The following is a 21657-nucleotide window of genomic DNA, read 5'->3' as shown; positions in this document are numbered from 1 at the left end:
TGGGAGAAGCAGGGATAGGCAGAGCTTCTGCATAATTCTATGCTCCTGGCTCTCTAGTTGTGTTCCTGTGCAAGTTGGGGGGCTGTGTAGCATGTCCTGCTTTTCTCCTCATCTGTGGTGTGAAAGTAGCCTTTAAAGTAATTTTAAATACTTGTATTTGCTGCAGGGAGCTTTAGTTAGAATACACAGTCGTTCAAAATGTGGAAGAGGATGCAAGTCACTTAGAATAATTGAGTCTATTTTTCCTATTAGTCCATTCTTCACTATATGCACATACCTGACAATTTCCCGGAACAAAGTACAAACTACCAGCTTTAATTTACTCGACCAATTCTTGGCATTTACATATTGTCACATATTCACATAATTACTTACACTGTTAGTAGTTATTGTTAATAAAACGATAGTGAGAAAATTCTGAGATAAGAGCTAGATGTCAAATCCTTCCTATCTTTGCTCTGGGTGAGGGTCTTGGTATCTTTTGGAAATGCTGAAGAATTTGGGAGTGATGCCATATTTGTGGAGCTGCATGGAAGTAACTGTGTGCTTTCAGGAGATCAGATGTTTGAGAAAAGAATCCAGGCAAGCTTATTGTCTAGTGCTTAGGTCTTATTCAAAAGCACAGCAGCCTCATGCCTTGATAGGGCCCAGTGAGGCATGTAGAAATTAGGACTTCAAATTGGAAACAAATTGGGGGGATATTTATTTATTCATTTTTGAGATAGAACTTTCTATTTTCATAAAATGGTCATTAATATTTTATCAAAATAAAACTTGCTTTATTTTCACAGCTGAGGCATATCCATCCAAATGTCCTTGCTCACTCTAGTCTAGCGATAGAGTTTACTGATAATGCTGAGGCACAGTGAGCATGTGAACTGGATTGCATAAATAGGCACCTTTATATTATAAATCCTTGTTATGAAGCTTAAAATGGGAAAAGATGCTAGAAGGCTTCCTCTTATATGTTCAGACAGGTTTCTTAGGAAATTTAGAGACTCTGTGGTAGTGATTGATAAGGTTTCTTCTCTGCTCCCTGCTGAGAAGTGGAAAACTGAAAAGAGAGTGGAGAAATTGCAGTCTTAGTTCCCTTCATATTGTGCATGTTCAAGAAACTGTTCAAGTCTGGAACAAAGTGAGCTTTCTCCAATATCTTATTGAGTTCTGTGTCTAGTTCGACTGTGAAGTTCCGTTTAAATTATTTCCCTGAAATACAGAAGAAACAAGAAAAGATCAATTGCTCATTTAAAAAAAAATCAACTTTTGTTATTTCATTTCTCAAGCTTGACTTCTACACCAAAATGTCTCTTTAGTACCAGGGATATTAGTTTTCTGTGGCAGGGGTAGCTTTTACATATTGCTGCTTAATGTAGTATCTAAAGAAAATGATGCCTTGATCAGGTTCATTGCTAGTCTGACTGGGATAATACAGATAGGCACTGTTTTCCCTAGCTTGCAAAATGTAGAGCTTGCGCCTCTGCTACGAATTATTAAACTCTTCTGACTGTGTGTGATCAGTCTTAGCAAAGTGAGCAACATCCTCCCTGGTAAAATTGAGATCTAAGGAAAAGGACAGGAGAATGGGAATTGCTGTTCTGTAGACTACCTTATGATACAAGCACAAAAAGAGAAGCAGTAGGATTTAGGAAATATTGTTCCATTTGGCTTGAATAATTATGAAGCATTCCATAATGCAGCAAACTCAAAGTTTTCCTCTTCTCTCCCTTCTCCTCAATCTCTCTTCATCACCTCCCCAACCCTCTTACTGATCTCCCCAATTTCCTCATAGGTGCTGTTGTTAATTGATATCCAGGTATCTTACATCAACACCAACCACGAAGACTTCATTGGCTTTGCAAAGTATGTATATAGACTCTGTTATACGATACTACTGTACTTTTTTTTAACTAAGTTCAGAAAAAAAAAAAAAAAACAGATTTGAAGTGTGACAGTAGAGATGTTCTTTCTCAGTATGTACAGTGCTGAACTCTATACACTTTTACTTATAGCGGGATTTTTTTCCTTGGCTCACAAGCCTGGTTTCACTGGAACTCAAACTCACATCTTGGTCTGAAGTAACATGAATCTCAGTAAGCAGCTTTGGAGGCCTCATGTCCTCACTGTGTCCATTTTAGCACCACAGACATGCGTGGTTTTGGTGGTCTTTCTGGATTGCTACTGATTAATGCCTTGGGACCTATGCAACAGTATCTGAACCGGTGTTGCTGAGGGTAATGGATGTTGCAGAATTTAAGTGTGCCTGCTGTTTGGCTGTAGAGAAAACTAGTAGCAGAAAGCCCTCCGGGGCATGATTTGACAGTTATCTTCACTTAATTGGAAAGACTCTGAGAATATTTTCCAGAATATTCTAGCTTCCAGCAAGCTGTGCCTCAGGGACTTCGAACAAACGTTTTGATGTTAGTGAATATGTTAGAGATGTCTTCACTCTTTGAAGAATAAATGTTTCTTCGGTCATGGTCATACCATATTTGTGACTCCAGACACTGTTATGACAGCAGGTTTCATCTGTGTGTGTGATTTTTAGCAACTAACTTGGGCACCACGATATGTGTTGTACTGAGACCTATTGTAGATGGCACTGTGGAAGGCTGTACTGTGACAGGCAGTATGCTGTCAAGGATTAAAATACGGTATTAAGTAATCTAAGATGGAAATGGACACAGCCAGGCGCTATTTGTGGGTTTGGTTTGAACAGATTTCTCTGGTATTGTTTGCAGATTCCAGATACCTTTATCACTTCTTTTGAAAAATGGCAGGATGTTGTAGGAATAGTAGCTGACCTTCTAGAGGTCAAGACAACAACCTGCCTACTATTTATTACTCTTCATCCTTTTCTAACAGGAAAAACGCCTACTAAAAATGCTCCATATATGTACTGTATAAGTGTGTGTGTGTGTGTGTACAGAGAGCATATAGAATTGTAATTCAGGTTCAGGAGGACCTTGGGAGGTCATTTAGTCCAGCCTCCTGCTCAGAGGATGGTCACTGTTAAATTCCTATCACCTTGCACTGAGGTACAGAGGTGTGTGTGTGTTTTTTTTTTTTTTTTTTTTTTTTAACCTGTACACAGGTACAGCACAATGAGAATTGACCTTAAAATGATATAAGAATGTCAATATTTAGAATGATTTTTCTCTTAAAGTAATTGTAAGGACATATATTAACTTTTCTGAAATACTAGGATGCTAGTGTTCATCTCGTTTAGCAGAATGAGAGGTAAAATGTTACGACTGAATTTATTTCCAATTGGTGTAAGCTAAACATAGCTGCATGCTTCAATCTACAGGAACAGTAATTTGTATTTAGAACAGGGAATAAAGGATTAATTGCTGATCTTTGCTTCAAATAAGTGATTTTCTTAAGATGGTGCCAGCTATCTGTTCAATTAGCTTCCCTAAGGCAACAGGCCAAAAACAACCCAGAGGAGTGGCAATTAGAATATCTCAAACAATGTTGTGTGTGTTTCTGGAACAACAGGTCAGTGTTGGTGCAGGGTTAGTGTGTTCTCTGTGCAGGTTATTTAACTGTAATTTATGCACCATAATTTCTGCAGTCTAGATGAGGCACTGGAGACATACAGTGTAATGTGGTCACAAGTGTCGGGGTGACTCAGAGCAAAGCTCATCAAGCAGGGCCGTGTAGCAGTTGTGCTGTGGACTGTCACACTGAGAGCAAGTGGCTTGCTCATGTGCTAGGGTACCATCTTAAATGCAGGTTCGGAGCTGGGACAGGGCTGGACCTGTTGTGCATCAGACAGTTGCAGGATTGGGCCTGTAGGCTGTGATCCAAGCACATCTCTTTTTTCATAGTGTTTGTAGTGGATCTAATGTGTGTATATATTTATATTTTTTTCCCCTCCCAATCGCTTAATGGCTGCTGAAATGGTATAATCTTGTCCAAAAAGACCCCTGTCAGTCTGATCTAATATTTTGATTGTGTGGTCTAACACAAACCACATTACACAAATGCCTTTAGAATTAATAGTAACTTGTATGTTTTTGAGATAGGAATATGTTTTGTTTCAGGAATAAGAATTACCAGAGTTCAAGAACTGAGCAAAATATTCTGAATGTTTTTTAATTTCAAATATGGTCTATTCTTTTAAGATTTCAGCTTTTTGAACCAGCTTTTGTGATGGCTTCATCCATTGGTTATACATTTACATTCACAAAGTGCATATAAATATTAGAATAATATCCAAAACAAACTGTCAGAACAAAGCTACTAAGGAGCCTCTGGCAGGGGTGGATTTGGATGAACTGCTCTAAATATTGCCTTGCCTTTTGTCTCATTTTAATATTTATAGAGGCTAATGTTTCCAAAGCACCCAGATGAACCATAACTTCTCTGGGCTGCTAGTAACCTTTACCAAGGCAAGTAGGACGTAGTTACAGAGGACAAAACTAGCAGGGGCCGCCTGCTGTGCATGTCCTTCCTGTGCTAAGCAGGCAAATATACCTTTACTGTAAGAAAAAGTAGTGGAAAAATACATTCATAGGTAATGAGTTTGCCATGTTGCTTTGTTATGCTAGCTTTCAATGCTGGAATCATAAGTAACTTTTATTGACAAAATCTACTGCTCAGGAACTGGTTTAGTTTTTGAGTTTCTTCAGAATAACTTTTTTCCTCTGCTTTCCTTAGTGCCCAACAAAGAAGCAGTCAGGTTAACAAAAGTGCAGTGGGAAATCAGGTAGGCACCTAACAGAGAATGGATTATGGCATGTGCAAGTTAATACAAGCTGTTTTGGTGTTCTTGGCTGCATTTATTTCTTGTGAATGTGTAATTTACTTTTTCTGCTTGAAACATACAGACAGTACATCATCATCTTGTTTTTACTGAAGTTTTCAGAGCCACCTGACTCTTTCATTACTGTCATCATTTATTGCTTAATAACTCTGCTGCCATTTGCACTGTAATCTGCCCTTCCATGCTATGCAGTATATTGAATCTCTCATGTTACACCTAGATGTACTTTTCATTAACTGCTAGCTTGTGATTCTCAGAATCCAAAATTCTGGTAAGTAGTTGCTTGTATGTGCTTCGTCGTACACTAATTGTACTAGTTTTCACGCATGCACAAATTACATAACAGTGAAGAGGCAATCCAGCAAGCAAAGGATTTGCCTTTATCTCTTCTGAAAACTTCCAGCTGACTTGATAAAGATGTTAACTACATACTATGTTCCCTTCTCAAAGTAAATAAAATATAACTGAACAATGGTTTCAGCTTTAATAGTGGTTTTGCTGAGATGCATTAATCATACTAGGTGATTTTTTTCTTTTTATCCCAAATGATATGGGATTGATTCTGTAAGGTGCTAAGTGCTCCTGAGCTTTGCTTCTTCCTTTGTTTCTGTGAAGACCAGGGGTGCTCAGTATGTCGCAGGATCAGTCCTTTGTTTTCTATATGATATTAAAATAATGCAAATGTTAGAGCTATAAAGTCTATTCTTGCTCACTTTGAGGGTTTTGCAAAGTCTTACACAGAAAGGAAACATTTTGACATTAGTAATTTTTTTGATTGGTATAAGTGACTCTAGTAAAAAAGAAAACCATTAAATTTTTGCATAATCTATTCCACTGAATATTTTCATGTGCAGTTTGGTGAAACAAGTCTAAAGAGTTGAAAGATCAAGACTTTTGCATGTGACCACTGAATTTAGATCCTTCAAATTAGGGGGGGATGGTAAACTTGAGATTCCTGAAAGTTTTCCTGTTTTGCTGTAGTAGATGAGGGTTTCAGCATTTTCTGAAAATTCAGTAGTCTTTTGAGGGGAAGGAAATCCGAACTCTCCCTACCCCCAAGAAGTTCCTATTCATTTCCAAGAGATTAGTCAAAATGATCCATAATTTCTGGCATGTGGAGGTCCTCCAGAGCTTGACCAGTATGAGTGACATTTTGGAAAAAATGCACTATTTAGGCTAAAATAACAATAAAAAAAAAACAAAATTGAAAGGTCTAAACACTGAAATATCTTCAAAGACTAGTTGATCCCCTCTGAGGAGAGACTTCCTTCTTATCTAGCTGTGCAGGAACATGTGTCAAACACAACAACCGTCATTGCTGTGGAGTGTCCTATAAAAGGAAAACCAGCCAATTTATCTGATTCTTCAAATTATACAAATGGGATGAATGGTTCTGCGAGTGAATATTATCTCTCTAAAGAAATTGGGGAAAAAAAACTTTTAAATTAGACTTTGAAACTTGGCTGCTTGTTTTGTAAAGGACTTTGCTGAACTTTTTATTTTAAAGAGAATAAACAAATGTTTGTAAGTCTTTTTTTTTTTTTTTGGAGTTGAAAAGAATGAGAAAATGTTTCTGAAATAAAACTTCATTTTTGTAATTTGCTATTTCAGGGAACCAATCTACCGCCTTCAAGGCAAATTGTACGAGCTAAGTTCTGTAAGCTTTATTGTTGCTTTTTCATTTAGCTTCTCGAAGGGCAAAGTTTGTCTCTAACTTGTTAGTTTTTTTAATACTTGCTACTAAACTACTTAATGTTAAACTATTTCACTTACTCAACCAAGTATAAATGCAGTTCATCTCTTAATTGCTACTAACCTGCTGTTGTGAGAGTGAACTAGTAGAACTTAAAATGTACTAAAAGATCTTGGAGAAAATTAATATTTATAATTTATTGAGTTTCTCAAACTAAAATGACTAATTCATGTGTATTTTACTGTATAACTGGAAAACAGTATTTATCTGCTGTACGTGCCTCTATTTGTAGTAAAAATTTTTGAAAGGTGGGCAAATGAGGTTTTGGTAATGAAAAGAAAACATAAGCTGTTGCCAAATGAACTTACTGTTTATTGGTACAGGTACCATTATTTGTGTTTTGTTTATAGAAAGAAATTACTTCTGATAGAAAAAAAGGTTTATTAATAAAATTAAAAATATCTAAAGCCTTTCTACCATTCTTCTTATAGTACCAGGAGGATCGATATGTCATGGACAGACTCCTTCCTAACCTTTTCATCTCATTAGTAAATAAATGTGTGAATGCATTTAATCTTACTAATTAGATTTAATTGTCTAAACAGCAGTTGATTTTATAACAAGTCACTTTGGGATCTGTGGCTGTTGTAAGAGGTAAATCTCTGTATCATGTACATTCTTTGGTATTTATTTATGATGAAAATGTATACATTTTTTCCAGGATATTGTCAAATTGTCACATCACAGTAGTCGTTATAGCAAGGAAACCTAAACTAAACAGAAGTTTAATAAAGGGAGAAATGACTAGACAGTGCTGATCCTAACAGCAGTTGAGCTGAATCTCTCCAGACCATTAAGATTTTCCAAAGTGGCTGTGGGGTGCTCGGTTGCAATGTCATTGCTTCTCTTTTTTTGTAACTTGCTTTGGACTGTTATAATGCCGATAACTGTTGTGCATCTCAGAAACAAGTGCAGTAGCATCCTATTTTTGGAAGAAATGTAATGGCAATTCCTCTTAACATGTTTTTGCTCCTTTTTTTTTTTTTTTTTTTTTTTCCCCCTTCCTACTACTAATTTATCCTCTCACGCTTAATCTTTGGCTTTTTTGTTTGTCTTTTTTTCTTTGCTACCGCCTGAGGTTTTGACCTGACTCCAAAAAGTTTATTTTTAAGTCACAGGTTAGTCTGTCTTCTAATTTGCTTGAAATAACCAATGCAATGCTTGGTTTTACATAGAACTGTAGCAAGATCTGGATCTTGCAGGCTGACACCCTCTTTCCTGTGTATTTCATGTGATGAGATTTGTTTTGTCACTAAAACTTTGTGTTTAAAACTCCTCTTCTTGATAAGCCTTAAAAGCCATTGCTCCATGTGTGCAATTAATGCAAAAGTGGGTAAGGATACAAGTTACTGAAATTACAGAATATTATCACACAAAATTCTAGTACTTTTTTAAACTTTTATTTCTTATGTGGTGTGGCTGTGTTTTAAGCAGCCTCTGTAATTGGAGAAGGGACTTGCTCTGAATCTTAAATTTAAAGTCATTGTCTGAGAGAGTTTGAGGTTTGGGTTAGAAGGGTTTGATTTACATCTCTTACAATGTTACACTAGTGATTGGATTCATTTTTCTCTGGACACAAGTAGCATTCAGACCTCATTGGTGGGCCTGAAATACTGTATTAGCTTTTCCCAAAGAAAATGCTTTTTATTGTTGTTGTTTTTCTGTTTTCTGTTTTTCTTTTTTAACCCAGATTTGTTAGTGTAGTCTGCTACCTTGCGTGACCCAGAAAAAAATGTGTTTATCGGCTTTCTTAAAGCAAGCTGGTGAAAATGGAAGCTTGCACTGGAGTCGGGGAGGTGGTCATGCAAAGGTGTGGGGCACAGCTGTTCTGCTGAAGGCCAGTGTTTCTGTGAAAGATTCTAGAGGTGGTGCAGATTGGCAATAGCATGATGCTAAGTTTTGAACTGTCCTTGAATGATTCACAGTCTTGTATTTTTACCTTATCAGCATCATACAAAGTGGTCTGTACATACTTGATTTTAGCTATACTTATTTTAGGTTAACTTTCCTTCATGGTTAACTTAATCACCTCGATATTTTCTTTAATTGCATTTGGAAGAATAGATCTGTTTTTCACTACTGAGTACTTTGTTTCACTAAAGCTAGAATTTTTCTTTAAAGTAGAGGTGCAATTAAGCCACTGTTTTTTTTTAAGTTATGCAATGTATTTTGCAGTGACTTCAAGGAAGTATTGTCATTTCAAGAAGCTCTGTTTACATACTGAGCACAAACAAGATGATTAATCTGCTGAGGTTATGCTCTGACATGTAGCAAATCGTCGTGAAACACTATTAGATTTCCTTCCAACATATTGTTTCTTTTTGAAAAATTTGAACCTAAAATTGAACAATTTGAACCTAAAGAACCAATGAATTGTAAGAATGGCCCACACAGTTGTTTTTGCAATATTTTTAATTCCCTCACTGAGCTTACCATTTAACAACACACATGATAATGTGTGGTACAACATGTGTCACAACTATTAGAAGATAAAGCCGCGTAGTGCTGGCAGTTGTGTTGCACTTCCCATGCTATTTCATTGGGATTATTTAACGTAACTCTACAAAATTACATTAATTCAACAAATGCAAGTTGTTGTGAAGTAACCAGTTTTGTGATTTTCTCACATATGTTTCCCTCTCTGCCTAGCCAATTTCACTTACCTTTCTTTAAAGCATCTTTCAAATATTACCTTTAAAGAAATGAAACACTTATTTTTAAAAAAGAAATTTAATATCTTGTTTGGTGTAATGGAATAAGTCAGCAATATATCAAATGTGCTTATTTTGTCAAATCCTGCTTTCCTGTTTATCCATGAAATGGTGGACAATCAACAGTTTTTTGTGTGTACAACTGAACTACTGAAAAATGACTGCCTTCTGGCTTGTGCATGTGCATTCGTACCCTCTAAGCTGCATTTTTTTCAGACACCCAGATTAGATATTGGGACCCCAAAGGAAGGAACTCTGTCATCTCTTGTTCATCCTGTACATGGAGTCCAACTACCGGTCGGAATATTGTCTTCGCCAGCTTCTGGCAATGCTTATGGTTTTTTCACCTTCCTGATGTTCGTAACTCAGGTCACTAATATCCAGTTTGTGTAGGGTGACATTTAGAAATAGACATTTAGAATTGTCACATTTAGTGACAAATTGGTGACATCTAGAAAATATTTAAATGAATCAAATCCAAACTAACCAAATGAACTAGTGAAAACAATAGAGGGAAACTGCTTTCCATTTCTGTGCTTAGTAACCTAAGGCATCGCTAACACAGGAGTTAAAATCCATCAGGGTAATGAAATTCAAAAGTCTCCTTAGAAACACATGCTGCTTATTGCCTGTGGAAGCCCTAAAAGTTATAGTTTGAGCTATTTGTTTTTAAAGAGGAAATTGGCTTGAGTCTATAGTGTAAGTGAACACCTCTGGGAAGCAGAATGGTTGCTTGAGCTCTCTCTGTTTGCAATGTGTACCTTGGTGTGAGACCGCCCTCTCCCCCCATCCCAGTGTGGTTATTGAGTTGTTCCAAAGTGGTGTTGTGCTGTATTCCCCAGGGACAATGCGCCTGGGGAACATGAACTTTTCAATGAAAAGAACACCATGCTCCAGAGTTACTCTTTAGCTATTACAACTAGATTTTTTTTTTAATTTTTTCCCCTCCTCTATGACATTGCATGGAATGGCTTCCAAATATTGTGGATAACTGTGATCTCTTGTGTTCAGACTATTTTAGAGAACTTGGTTCCCCCTTTTCCTAGAGAAGTATAGGTAAGCAGATGTAGAAATTTGCACATGGAATCCACATGCATGAATTTGAGATACTGCTGTAACTTGGTGTCCTGCTCTTGATTCAATGTGGTGTGGGAATGACAGCTGGATCTAATCCCCAGCACGCAGGATTTTTGAGGAAACAGCTGGCAAATTCCTTCTTCTACAAGACAGAGTGACCAATGTTTATATTGCCAAATCAGTCCCTTTCTCTGCACATCCAGTGATGGTTATGCATCTATCAGACAATGTCCATCAGACAAGAGCAAGATAGTTTTTTAGGAACCAAGCAATTGAGGTAGTCTCACATTAGAATGGAAAGATTAAAAACATAATTACTATTTAACTGGCTTATATAGTTTAGATTTCAAAACATTACATTAAACATTAGATTACATTAAAACATAGATTTTAAAACCTTGGTCTGCACTGAGACCACTGCTGCAAATGCATTCTTTGTGTAATTGAGGAAAACTGACTGTATTAACCTTCTGAAAAGCCTATGCTAATGATGAGGGAAAGCATTGAATGGGATACACATAGTTAACTACTTCCCTTACCATTTAAATTATTTATCAAAGGATTTTGAACTTGCTTTGCAGGTATTTTTCCTTGGTTTGCTTGTAGAACCCACCAGTTTATCCTCACTGTGAACTCTGTCTTTAAATCTTTTCCCTCTCTAAGATCTGTGTCCAGACCAGTTTTCAGCGTTGTGTTGGTCTGGATGCTTCTGCTTCCTGTATTTGTCGTGTTGCTTTCTATGAAGCACACAGCATTTTAACACTGCAGACAGCATGGTCCAACAGCATCCCTTTATGGAGCCTCTCATTTCAGGGTCTTTGTAGCATGGGAATAACCATCTTTGCATGTTTGCTGTGAGATTGTTTGAAATGCTTGAGTTGCATAGAGCCAGCTATAAAAGCATAGCTCACCTTGAAGGTAGGTTAAAGTGGTAGGAAAATCTTACCTTCCTGGATTTTCCCTGAAATTGCTTCCACACACAGGGCTCTATTCATGTAGTTGAGTGCAGAAGCAAAATGAAATTAGTTTGGTTTTACAACTTAATGAGTGGAAATTGCCTGAAGGCCACTGGACATATGTCCTTCAGCATAAAATAAAATATAAAAACAAGGATTTAATGGGTGCAGTGCACATCAGCAATGTTCCAAACACTGACTAGCGCTTGTTACTTGGTCTTGGTCTGAGATGGTTTGAACAGAATATGGCATAGGAGCACCTCCATCTGTCAGGCCAAAAGTCTATTATGGCAGGTGGAAGTAAATGCTTAGCAGTGTCTTTTTTTAAACATCAGAGCAAGAGTCTAAAGTTAAATCCTCAGAATGCCGTCCCAGCCTCTGATAGTTATTCAAAGGGCTTCATGTAACCTAATTGCAGATACCTGTACTGAACCAGTCCAGACTGAGCTTGCTGATTCTGAAGCAGCCTGGAGGTTTTTAGAGATTGCCAATATCCAAAACGGTTCCCCTACTGTGAAAGTGTGCAAATATCCTTTTTTTTTTTTTTTTTTTTTTTCCTCCTCCAAAGGAAGGATTGGTGAAATATCAGAAGAAATGCTATGTAGATTACAGTATAGACTGGCTGTCCATTATCTTTGCCTTGGGCAAAAGTGGTGTATGCAGCTAATGTGGTGAGGACCTTTGGTGTAAGGTCAGAGGCTCCAGAATCTTTGTTGCACTTCAGTGGGGTGGCAGGACAGGGCGCACTTACCCTCAGGGATTATGTGACCCCGTTACATATGTGACTCTCATAGTTGATGAATGTATATTTATCATGCAATTGTGGTGGGTGCTCACCCCTGTCTACCTATGCATGGAGTTGAGTAACCTCTCTCCTAGAAGTCTACACCTTTCTCTTTCTCTCTCTCTCTCTCTCTCTCTCTGTCTCTCTCTCTTTCTCTCTCTTTTTTTTTCTCTCTCTGATGATCTGCTGATACTGGGGTTATTCATCTCGTAAGATCTCTTTTCTCCAAGTTCTGCTTTAATCATTTTTCCTCCAGCATGCTTTTTTTTTTGTTTTTCTTTTCTTTTCTGCATTCCATTTTATGAGTCCTCTATTCTAGATCTCTCTATTTTTTGAGTTGTTTCAGTACTTTGTGATAGTCTCCTATGTATGCCAGAGGCCATTTGTTTATTTGTAAGGTGCTGTCCCAAGTATTCAGCTTTACAACTGACCCTAAAGATTGGACTAGAACAATAGGATTAGTCATACATAAATGTTGTATGGGCTTTTACAGTACGTTATTATACAGCAAATAGGTGTCCTCAATGTTACGTTATCTTTTGTTCATGTATGTTTCCTTTAAAAACAACATGGTCATCCTTAGGCTTCTCTCTTTTGTCTGAAAACGCTGTTTTTACTGTATGTTACATTCTTCTTCAATGACTGGAACCGATAAAAACTGATTTGAGCTTACCAGGGAGTGAAGGAAATGCACCACCTCTTACTTTATATAGCAATTCTTTATATGAAGGAATGAATTTAGTAGCTGCACAATGTCAAATGAATAACAAACTAAACTTGTGGTGACTGCACCTCTGCACAGGTCATCCGGAAAGGCTGGCTGACCATCAACAATATTGGAATCATGAAAGGAGGATCCAAGGAATACTGGTTTGTTCTGACCGCAGAAAGCTTGTCCTGGTATAAAGATGATGAGGTAAGGAATGAAGAACTTGTGCTGAAGTAAACAGTGTTTATTCATTTCTGTTGTTAAGTTGAAGTACTAAATCAGCTTGCATAGACCTGAAGTGAAAGAACATTTTAAGGTTTCCGCAACTTTCTATTTTTGTTTCATGGAGATACTGAGCTTCTGAGATGTCTGTAGAAATGTTGGAAACATAAATACAGGGTGTGTAGGGTTTGGGGGTTTTTTTGGTTTGTTTGTTTTTTTTCTTTTTCCTCCCTTCCTGTGGTTTCGCACATGGGACTGGGGAAAGAGAAGAAAAAAAAAAAAAAAAAAGGAGAGAGAGAAGGGGGAGGGAAAAAACAAACTGTTTGAAAATGTTCTGGTTATTGTTCTGTGCCTGTTTGGACTTCTCTTGGATCATCTATAAGCTGACCATAAATTATCTGGGCAAAGTTACTGCTATGAACTACTACAGCCACTGATTTAATGATAACAATTGTTTTCCTGTTTCATCTTCTGTGCAGCTGAGATGCATGGCTGCAGAGTGCTGCAGGCAGCTCCATATGTATTTCAAATTTGCTACTGGCAGTCCAGTAAATGCAACTTGGTAAGCAATACTGCTGCCAATCACAAATATATAGGCCAGGAATAAGTTCTATAACGAACTGGGCATCCAGGTTCCTCACTTTGTTGAATATATTGTTAGACATCTTTGGGAACCGCCCCCGCCCCCCCCCCCCCCTTTTTTTTTTCTTGCTGGTCTGTTCTGCTCAGTCATTTTCTTTCAAAAATATTAGCAATGTTCTCCTCTGCTTCGAATTCAACAGCAGTCCTATTCTTAATTTTTGAAGAATAAAATGGGGTTATTTGGTGCACTATCAGGATTTTCTTTAAGATTTCTTTTTGTCTTCATAGAAGAATTGAGCTTTCAAAGTAACACAAGCATTCCAGATTATTTTCCTTTCATTTTCAGTTTTTTTTTTTTTAATCTAGCGGTTTTGTTGAATTCAAGGGGCACAGATAGACACTTTTTGACGAAGTCTAAAATATTACATCATTTTTCCAGGTTATTTTTAGTAATAATCAAACTACTGAATTATCTGCAACAAAACAAGGATTTAGGTAATGGGGACTGTGCAGACAATTGATATTCTTTTAGACTATCTTAGCAGTTTCCTTTAGGAATTTTCTAGAGCTATGGGGTAAAAGTCCTGAACTACATTTTTTTTACATACATATATACATATATATATATATATATATAAATATATACATATATATATACACACACACACACACACACACTTAAAGGGACACAAATATATTTACAGTAACAGAAAAATGCCTGTCAAAGGTAAGGAACCAAGTGTTAAGTTTTATACTCAAAAAATCATTTATCATAAAAATACAAAAATAAATTAGCAACCTGAAATGTGAAGGTTTGTGAAAATTCAAAGCCAACTATTATTTTTCTGATAAGCTGTGATAACTCATGGTCGATCTGTTGTCTTAAATGAAGTGCACATAACCAAAAATATAAGTAAATGTAATTGATGTGCTGAAACGAACACCTCTTGCTGTGTTTCATCTCAAGGACTTAGAAATGCCTCTGTGATGAGCGCTGACAGGTTTTGAACTCAGCAGATGGGGATGATTGAGTCTGAAATATGAAAAAAATGTTCTTGACAATACCTGTGGATGCCTTCAGCTTTGCCTACTCAAAAATAAGTGGTTTGCTTTTGATAGTCTGTTAGGAAAAAAAGTGCTCAGGAACTTTGAAACAGCGTGAAAGACTTAGAGCAGCTTGGCTGCTATCTGATCTCCATACATGTATTTTAAAATAATGTGCCAGTCGGTTCTGATAGTCATGAAAATACCAGTTAGTACATTGAGACTCACAAGGGAGATCATCCAGGAACATGCTACAGTGGGAGGAAAAGGGAGCAGCCCAGTAGTGTTGCATGTTTTGCTCATGGAAAAGTTTCTCCTCAAATCCGTATTTGCTGCGTAGTTCAATTTTTCTGCACTGAGAAAGCTTTCACAAAGCTTTGTGTTGAGATATATTTTTATATATATTAACTGTGTCTTTCTCGATAATAAGATCTGTCTGAGATGCTTTTCTGAAAATGATTATAGGCACAGCTTGGTCATTAGGCTAATCAAAATATTAGTGATTTGTTTCAGAAATGAACTACCTGCTTCTGACCTCAAGAAGCAAATGTTTGGTCTCCTGACAGAATTCCGGTTTGGGTAAAATTGCATTTTGTTGCATTTCCTTAAAATGTTCCCCTCTCTTTCAGCTGGGTTTGGTACTTGTCACGTCCCATTCCCAGCTGGTTACCCAGGTGGCTGCACGCTGTGGTACTTCTGCCCCGGTGAGATATGTAGTCTTCGGTGGTGGGCGAGGTGATGCACCTTTGCTCTCCTTGGCAGCTGGCTAGCCACAGGGATGAGTATATTCCCCCCTCGCCCTAAGGACTTTTGTAGCTTCTTGTGGACCACTGAGATTCTTTCACAATGCGGCGCGTGAAGCGACCGCGTTTGCTAGGAGCCCTACGGCCGTGTATCCCTCCGGTGTGAGCTAAACCCGTCTTGGGAAGTCTGGAACTTACACGGAGATGAAAATCCCTCCATGAATGCGAGTCGATGCTGGCTTAGTGCCTTTTGAAGGATGTGAATTATTTCCTTTACTTGTGAGTTATGGCGTTTATAGTGAAGAAATCACAGAGGAATGCATACTGCAGCAAGTTATTTTGGCAGAAAAATTCAAAATTTGTTGTATGGTTTCAGATCTTAAATAATTTCTCGTGTTCCTTATTGGTGTGATTTTGTTATGGCTCAGACATACAACAGGATGTTATTGATGAGAAGGGAATGGGTGGCTAGCAACACTTTTTGGTCTTGTAATAGTGGAAATAGCAAACTGATGCTTGATTAGCCTGGATAAAGCAGTTATATTTTAAGATATATGAATAATATTCTCAATTAGTTTCTGAACCTGAAATAGTTGCCTGTGTTCATAATCTTGATGCATGACTAGTACCACGTCTTTGTGCTTTTTCACCATGCTTAAAAATAAACATGAGTAGTAATAGTGTGTACAGCTTTGAGGCTGTTGTGAGTAAGTGCAAAATTAATGTATTCAGCTTGCAAGTACAGTTTTCTTTAGTAGGGTGTTTCATGTCACACTAGCTAAAGTTCTATGAGATATACTTGCAAGAAAAAATAAATCTGAGCATCCTCAGGTCTTGGTTATTACTGCTTTAATAAGTGTGACAAGCTACAAAATTTTGTGCTAAGTTTCGTGCATTTGAGGATCAAATTGCAAGTTTGAAGTTTGTGTGTTAGCAGCTGCTGCATTCAAATAAAACGACCTTTGCGAATGAGGAACGTCGTTCTGGTTCGTGAATTAAAAAGCTCTTCACTGTAAACAGAAGGTAGTGTTTGTAAAGCTATGTGGTGTTTCTGTTGAGGCAGAGTCGGAGAACGTGGTCTTGTTTCCTTGTATATCTAAAGCAGCCCAAGGTTTCCCTGGCATTCCTGGTGTGCAGAGAATGCTGAGCTGGCATCCAGAGGAAGAACTTTTAAAATGGGAAATCCATGTTTATTTGAAAAATCCCTATTATTGTTATTCCCCGATGAAGTAGTTCCATTCTGTTGCAATAGTGAAGTCTAGCATCCATGACAGATGCAGCTGGTAATTCACGCTATACTGCTAATTGTGGCTTGGGATGGAGGAATGTAAATAGTTAGAGGGAAGGTGAAATGGTTGAAGGGGAGAAATTACTCTAAGGTTTAACGATTTGTCTGTGCGTAGGATTAACCAGCCATACTGAGCTGCTCTGGGCTTCTGTGGCTAACAGGAATATTAGGTGTTTTTTTGTTGTTGTTGTTTGATTGTTTGTTTGTTTTTAACACTGACAGTAATCTATAAAAGCAAGTTGCTCAAGATAAGAGTGAGAAATGTTTTGTCCTCCCATTTGCAATGGTGCCACAAAGCTGCTTGTAAATAAAACTTGTTGTTAGTGAGTTAATCAGAACAACTAGGAACAGAGTACTATAGGAAGCACAGTAAAAATTTCATCAGTGGGCTTTATTGGATTTTATAGGCACTGCTCGCTTGACTCTAGGTGGGTTGCAACACACGACTTGGTTACTGGCCGACAGTCTGAGATCCAGAGTGACTCCTGGCTGTAGCTCTTGGTGAAGATGCTCTGGTGTCAGAGCTGTTTCCCACTGGCTGGTGTCACTCAGGCTGGGTTGTCATGTGACTGCCTGTCTGTGCCTGCTGTACAGGTGAGAGGATGTTCTGCACAGCAAGTGTAGACAGGCAGACACATGACAACTCCGTCCAGCCACTCCCTTGGAGCCATCACCGCTGGCGTCAATCAGTTTGTGCCATTCCAGTTTGGGGGGCCTTGGTGGGGAGGTGGGGAACACACATCACAGAATTACACTTTAAAACATTGGGAGCTGTCGAACAAGAACATATTTTGATTTTATTCAGAAAAAGAAAAGCAGTTTGCTACATTAGTTATCATTGCATCCACATATATCAGAGAGACAGCGAACATTTATAAAAACAATAAAAAAACAAAAAGGATTGAAACTGTGGTTTATTTTAGATGCAGCTCATACAGGAGTTTGCCTGCATATTGCACTAGCGCCGAGCGTAGTAATTTAGCCAGATGTTTTTACTCTTCGTGGAAGCACAGAAATACTGAAGTTCAAGATAAAGAATATGTTTATACAGTGCATATTTTCTAGGAGCAGATAAGTACAATAAACTTGCATGGTAAAAATAAAAAAGCTTTCTGTAGAAATGGAGGCAACCGCTTGTACAGTAACCCAGCTAAAGGAAATACTCTGTACAGAAAGCTGGTTGCATTGTAGTAGCCAGCATATTATTTAAATATATGCAATTTTAGCATATTCTTTATATTCACTTTTCTCCTGAAATCCACACTTCGTAAGCAGATAGCTTGACTGAGCTTCAGTAAGTCTTTCTGTTAAATGTAGGTTGTGCTATAAGTCAAAAGCATCCAAATAGCATCACTTCCACAAGGTATGTTACTTTGCCAGTCTTCTCTGTATATAGCATATACAGTAAATGTAATATATTTTTAAAATGGCATTTTGGAGGTATCACTAATTTTAAAAGGTATAAAATACATTGGAAATTTTAAAAGGGAAAAATAGCTGTATCAGTTTTTACACAGATGAGGCGATTGTTTATCGCCGTTGCTCACTAGTGCCACCATAGGTAAGTCACCAGCCAGTATTTTCAGATGCTTCTCAAACATCCCGTACAGAAGAATAGTGTAGTAATTTACATTCTACTAGGCTGAAAATTGACCTAGTCTAACAGTAAATTAGCACTTAGTTATTCCAGTGTTCTGGCACTACCCATTATCTAGCTTTGAAAAATATGAAAAAAGTATATGAGTTAAGTATATCGCTATATGAATAAAGGATAGAATAGGGTATCTTACAAAGTGGATCGAGTACAAAATACGGCTAGCTAATTCAGACATAATATATTTATTCCAAGCCATTAAATGTCCTTGCTTTTACTTTATAATATGCTTAACTTGTTTTCGTGTATTTATAGCTCAAAGTAAAACTTTAAGTTAATCCTTTAAGGCGGCGATTCCTTCTACCCGCCTTGCAGAGTAGGAGGTTTTATTAAAATGAAAAAAATCAGAAATGCTTTTAAAACAAATATAAAAAGTTTTTCTTGATTTATATATTTAATTTAAATTATGCATGTAGTAATTAATTAGTGATCTTTAATAGGGGAGAGAATTAGGCCTAAGTTTCCATATTGTGGGTGCTTCTTGAAGCAGCAAAAGAATTATACAGTAGAAATAATTGGAACTTACAGAATGAAAAGACTGGAAAAACAGAAGTGTGCATTTTAATTAAGAGTCTATTAATAGCTGTCTGGGAACTGGTGCTGGGACAAAAAGTGAAAGATTGTATGTTCTTTCTAATAACTGTATACAAGGAGGATTAGTCAAAGAAATAGCAAAAGGCTTTAAATCTTGAGCTGAGGCAGATTTATTTTGCCTTTAGTTAATTTGGTACGACTAATGACTGGATAGCTATCAGCATTTGATTCTTTTCTTTTGAAGGGAATATTAGTTTTTTAAAATCACACTTTACCCCAGGTACTAAAAAGGGCCTAACATTTGTGTGTGTTCTAGTTCATTCATTAAGTCAATAAAAATTCTTCAACCTACTGGGAACAAAGAAAAATCTCAGGATTACAAATAGTCTAGATACAGAAAGGTATATTAAGGATCTGACTGTAAGTCTAGATAGTTCGTAAATTGATTTGACAACTAAATTCTCTCCAAGTGGTATTTTGACTCTTTGTCTGAGCAGGAGGTAGTTATTTTATTTTTAGGTATTATTTTGCAATGCAGCATAAAATGCAGCACAGAAGCAGAGCAGCATTATTCACCAGAGTTTCATTCTTAATTCTGGTATTAGGTTATTTGTTTGTTTGTTTTACAGGACAGTTCAGAAAGCATAGCTTTTTGCAACTAGGAATAAAGTTATAGATAATGAAATAGAAAATTTTAAAAAATCAGAATTTATGGAAAATATTTTTTTTATTTTCCATTTGGTATAATTGATTTTGATTGAAGGAGTATAATCTTTAAACACACTACTTAGAAGTTTGGATTTTTTGCAAGTATTTAGCTATTTTGCTTATAGAATTTTCCACATAGCAATGTTGCTTGGGTGGTCTGCAGAAATGTGTGTGCGCGCGCATGGTGATAGTGCAGGCTGTAAAGAGCAAGGCGGCAAAGAGTAGAGAAAGGACAGAAGTGACTTGTAACTGTCTGAAAATACAGACACGATAAACAGCATAAGACAACATGCAGCATAACTACAAGGCTAAAAATCGACAAGTGATTTTAAAAAAAGTATTTTTTTTGTCTTTGGTCTTTTGATCTGTATTTTTTTCTATATAATTAAGTGACTTCCCCCTGCTCTTCTTTCTTTTTTCTTTTTTCTTGTTTCTTTTTTTTACATTAAAAATATATAGAAAAAGTTTAGATTTTTTTCTCCCCCTTCCTCCTTTAGTTTTGTTGATTGTGCTAAATAAACCATGCTCCTTAAAGACAAAAGAAAGAATCCATTGCACTGAAATGCTGACCTGTTTAAATGGTCATGCTAGCTTTAATTTGCTTTTCCTGTTGTTCATTCTATAATAACAGGAACTGTATCGTCTAGTTCATAGAGCGGGTTTAAACATCGGTGCAATGCTGGTTACCTGGCACTCTGTCCGAGAGTGAGTATGTATTGAATCCTGCTAATAATTTTCAGTTGCTGCAATATATAATGTCTTTATTTTTTGGTCTTGAAAAATTTGCATACAACTGTCTTATGTGTTTGTTGATATGCATATTTAAAACCTCTGTTTTATAACTAGAAAGTCGTTCTGTAGGATTATTATCAGCTAGAAGTTTTTTTTTTTTTTCAGCTGAGACAGCTCTGTTTCAAGGATCACGCAGTCGCTTAATTTGCTTTGAAAATGTTTTGATTACTGAGCTGAGTAGATACTTCCTTCTTCATTCCTAACAATACAGGCTTTCTTTCTGTATCTACCGCTCCGCGTGCTGCAATCTCCCTCCCTTTTTCCAACCCCCCTGCCAAGGGGGCCTCCTAGATCGCAGCCTTACAGTCTAAAAATGTAACTTTGAGGAGTCATGGGTGTATGGGAGGGGAATCACTTCCTAAATACGGAAAGGTCATTTAAAATAAAGATTAATGCAAATAGTGGACTAGAGATAAGAGAAACACTAGTTGCGCATGTATTTGTTGTCTTTTTCTAGTTAGCAGAAGCTGACATGGCTATCTTTCAATAGTATTTTCATTTAAAAAGCCTATTATTTATTGGATAAAGAAATTTCTTTATAATTTGGATCTAGAAATTAAGAAAAAAGTAACAGTGACTATGAAGATAAGCACTATGTAGAAAAAAAAAATTGCCCACAACCATATTTTCCTTGAAAGCATAAGTGAGCAAGTTTCTTGACAAAACTTGAAAGCTATTTTTCTTCTGCTTAAATGGAAGCTAAATCATAAAGTTTTCCAGGTCTGCTATGCCTAAAAAAAAATCATATTTAAAGCAAGATTGAGAAATATAAATGCAAATCTTAATTTTGTTTCACCCCTTTGATTTCTTCCTGTCTCTTCAGATTTTTTATAAATAATTACATACAGCAACTTTAAATTGGGAGGAGAATAAAAATTCCTACACATGCTGTAATGAATTAATAAAAAGGAATTTAAATCTACAGATATTTCTTGAGATAAAGAGGGAGAACATTATGTGTAAAATATAAATCTTTTAGTCAAAATACACAAGCTTTGATGGGAGTGTTAGGGAAATGACAGCGCTAGTTCTTGCTTCGTAGGCTTTAAGACAGCCGGTATAGGCACTGCTGCGCTAATACTACATGGCCATCTCTTCTCACTTGGGCTTTTATTGATCTTTGAAGGAGCAGTGAGGAAGGTAATAATAATATGTTTATTTTTAAAAATTGCACAGCATCGGGGTGCTTTAAAATATAACATGCATTCCACCAAATAAATTGATTATAATTCTAGCAGCTGCATATTTATACTAATTTTGTTGATAGTACAGCTATAGCAGCTATTGAAAGCTTTGCTAGCAATAATGTGCACCATATAGATGGACATTTCT

General features: G+C 36.9%; 1 protein-coding gene across 1 annotated transcript in view; it reads left to right on the top strand.

Annotated features, from left to right (window-relative positions):
- DNM3 (dynamin 3) overlaps nt 1–21657 on the top strand; it is a 151241-nt gene that overhangs the window by 36761 nt on the left and 92823 nt on the right. The window contains 4 exon segments of the mRNA XM_088524463.1: nt 1790–1860; nt 4663–4711; nt 6380–6409; nt 12852–12965. Of these exon segments, the coding sequence (XP_088380589.1) occupies nt 1790–1860; nt 4663–4711; nt 6380–6409; nt 12852–12965 (264 nt within the window).

This window comes from Tinamus guttatus, unplaced genomic scaffold, assembly GCF_059628265.1.
Source record: "Tinamus guttatus ecotype Peru unplaced genomic scaffold, ASM5962826v1 Tinamus_guttatus_pri_ptg000211l, whole genome shotgun sequence".
Classification (NCBI taxonomy): domain Eukaryota; kingdom Metazoa; phylum Chordata; class Aves; order Tinamiformes; family Tinamidae; genus Tinamus; species Tinamus guttatus.
Note: the sequence above shows the minus strand (reverse complement) of the source record. Positions and strands in the feature narration are given on the sequence as shown.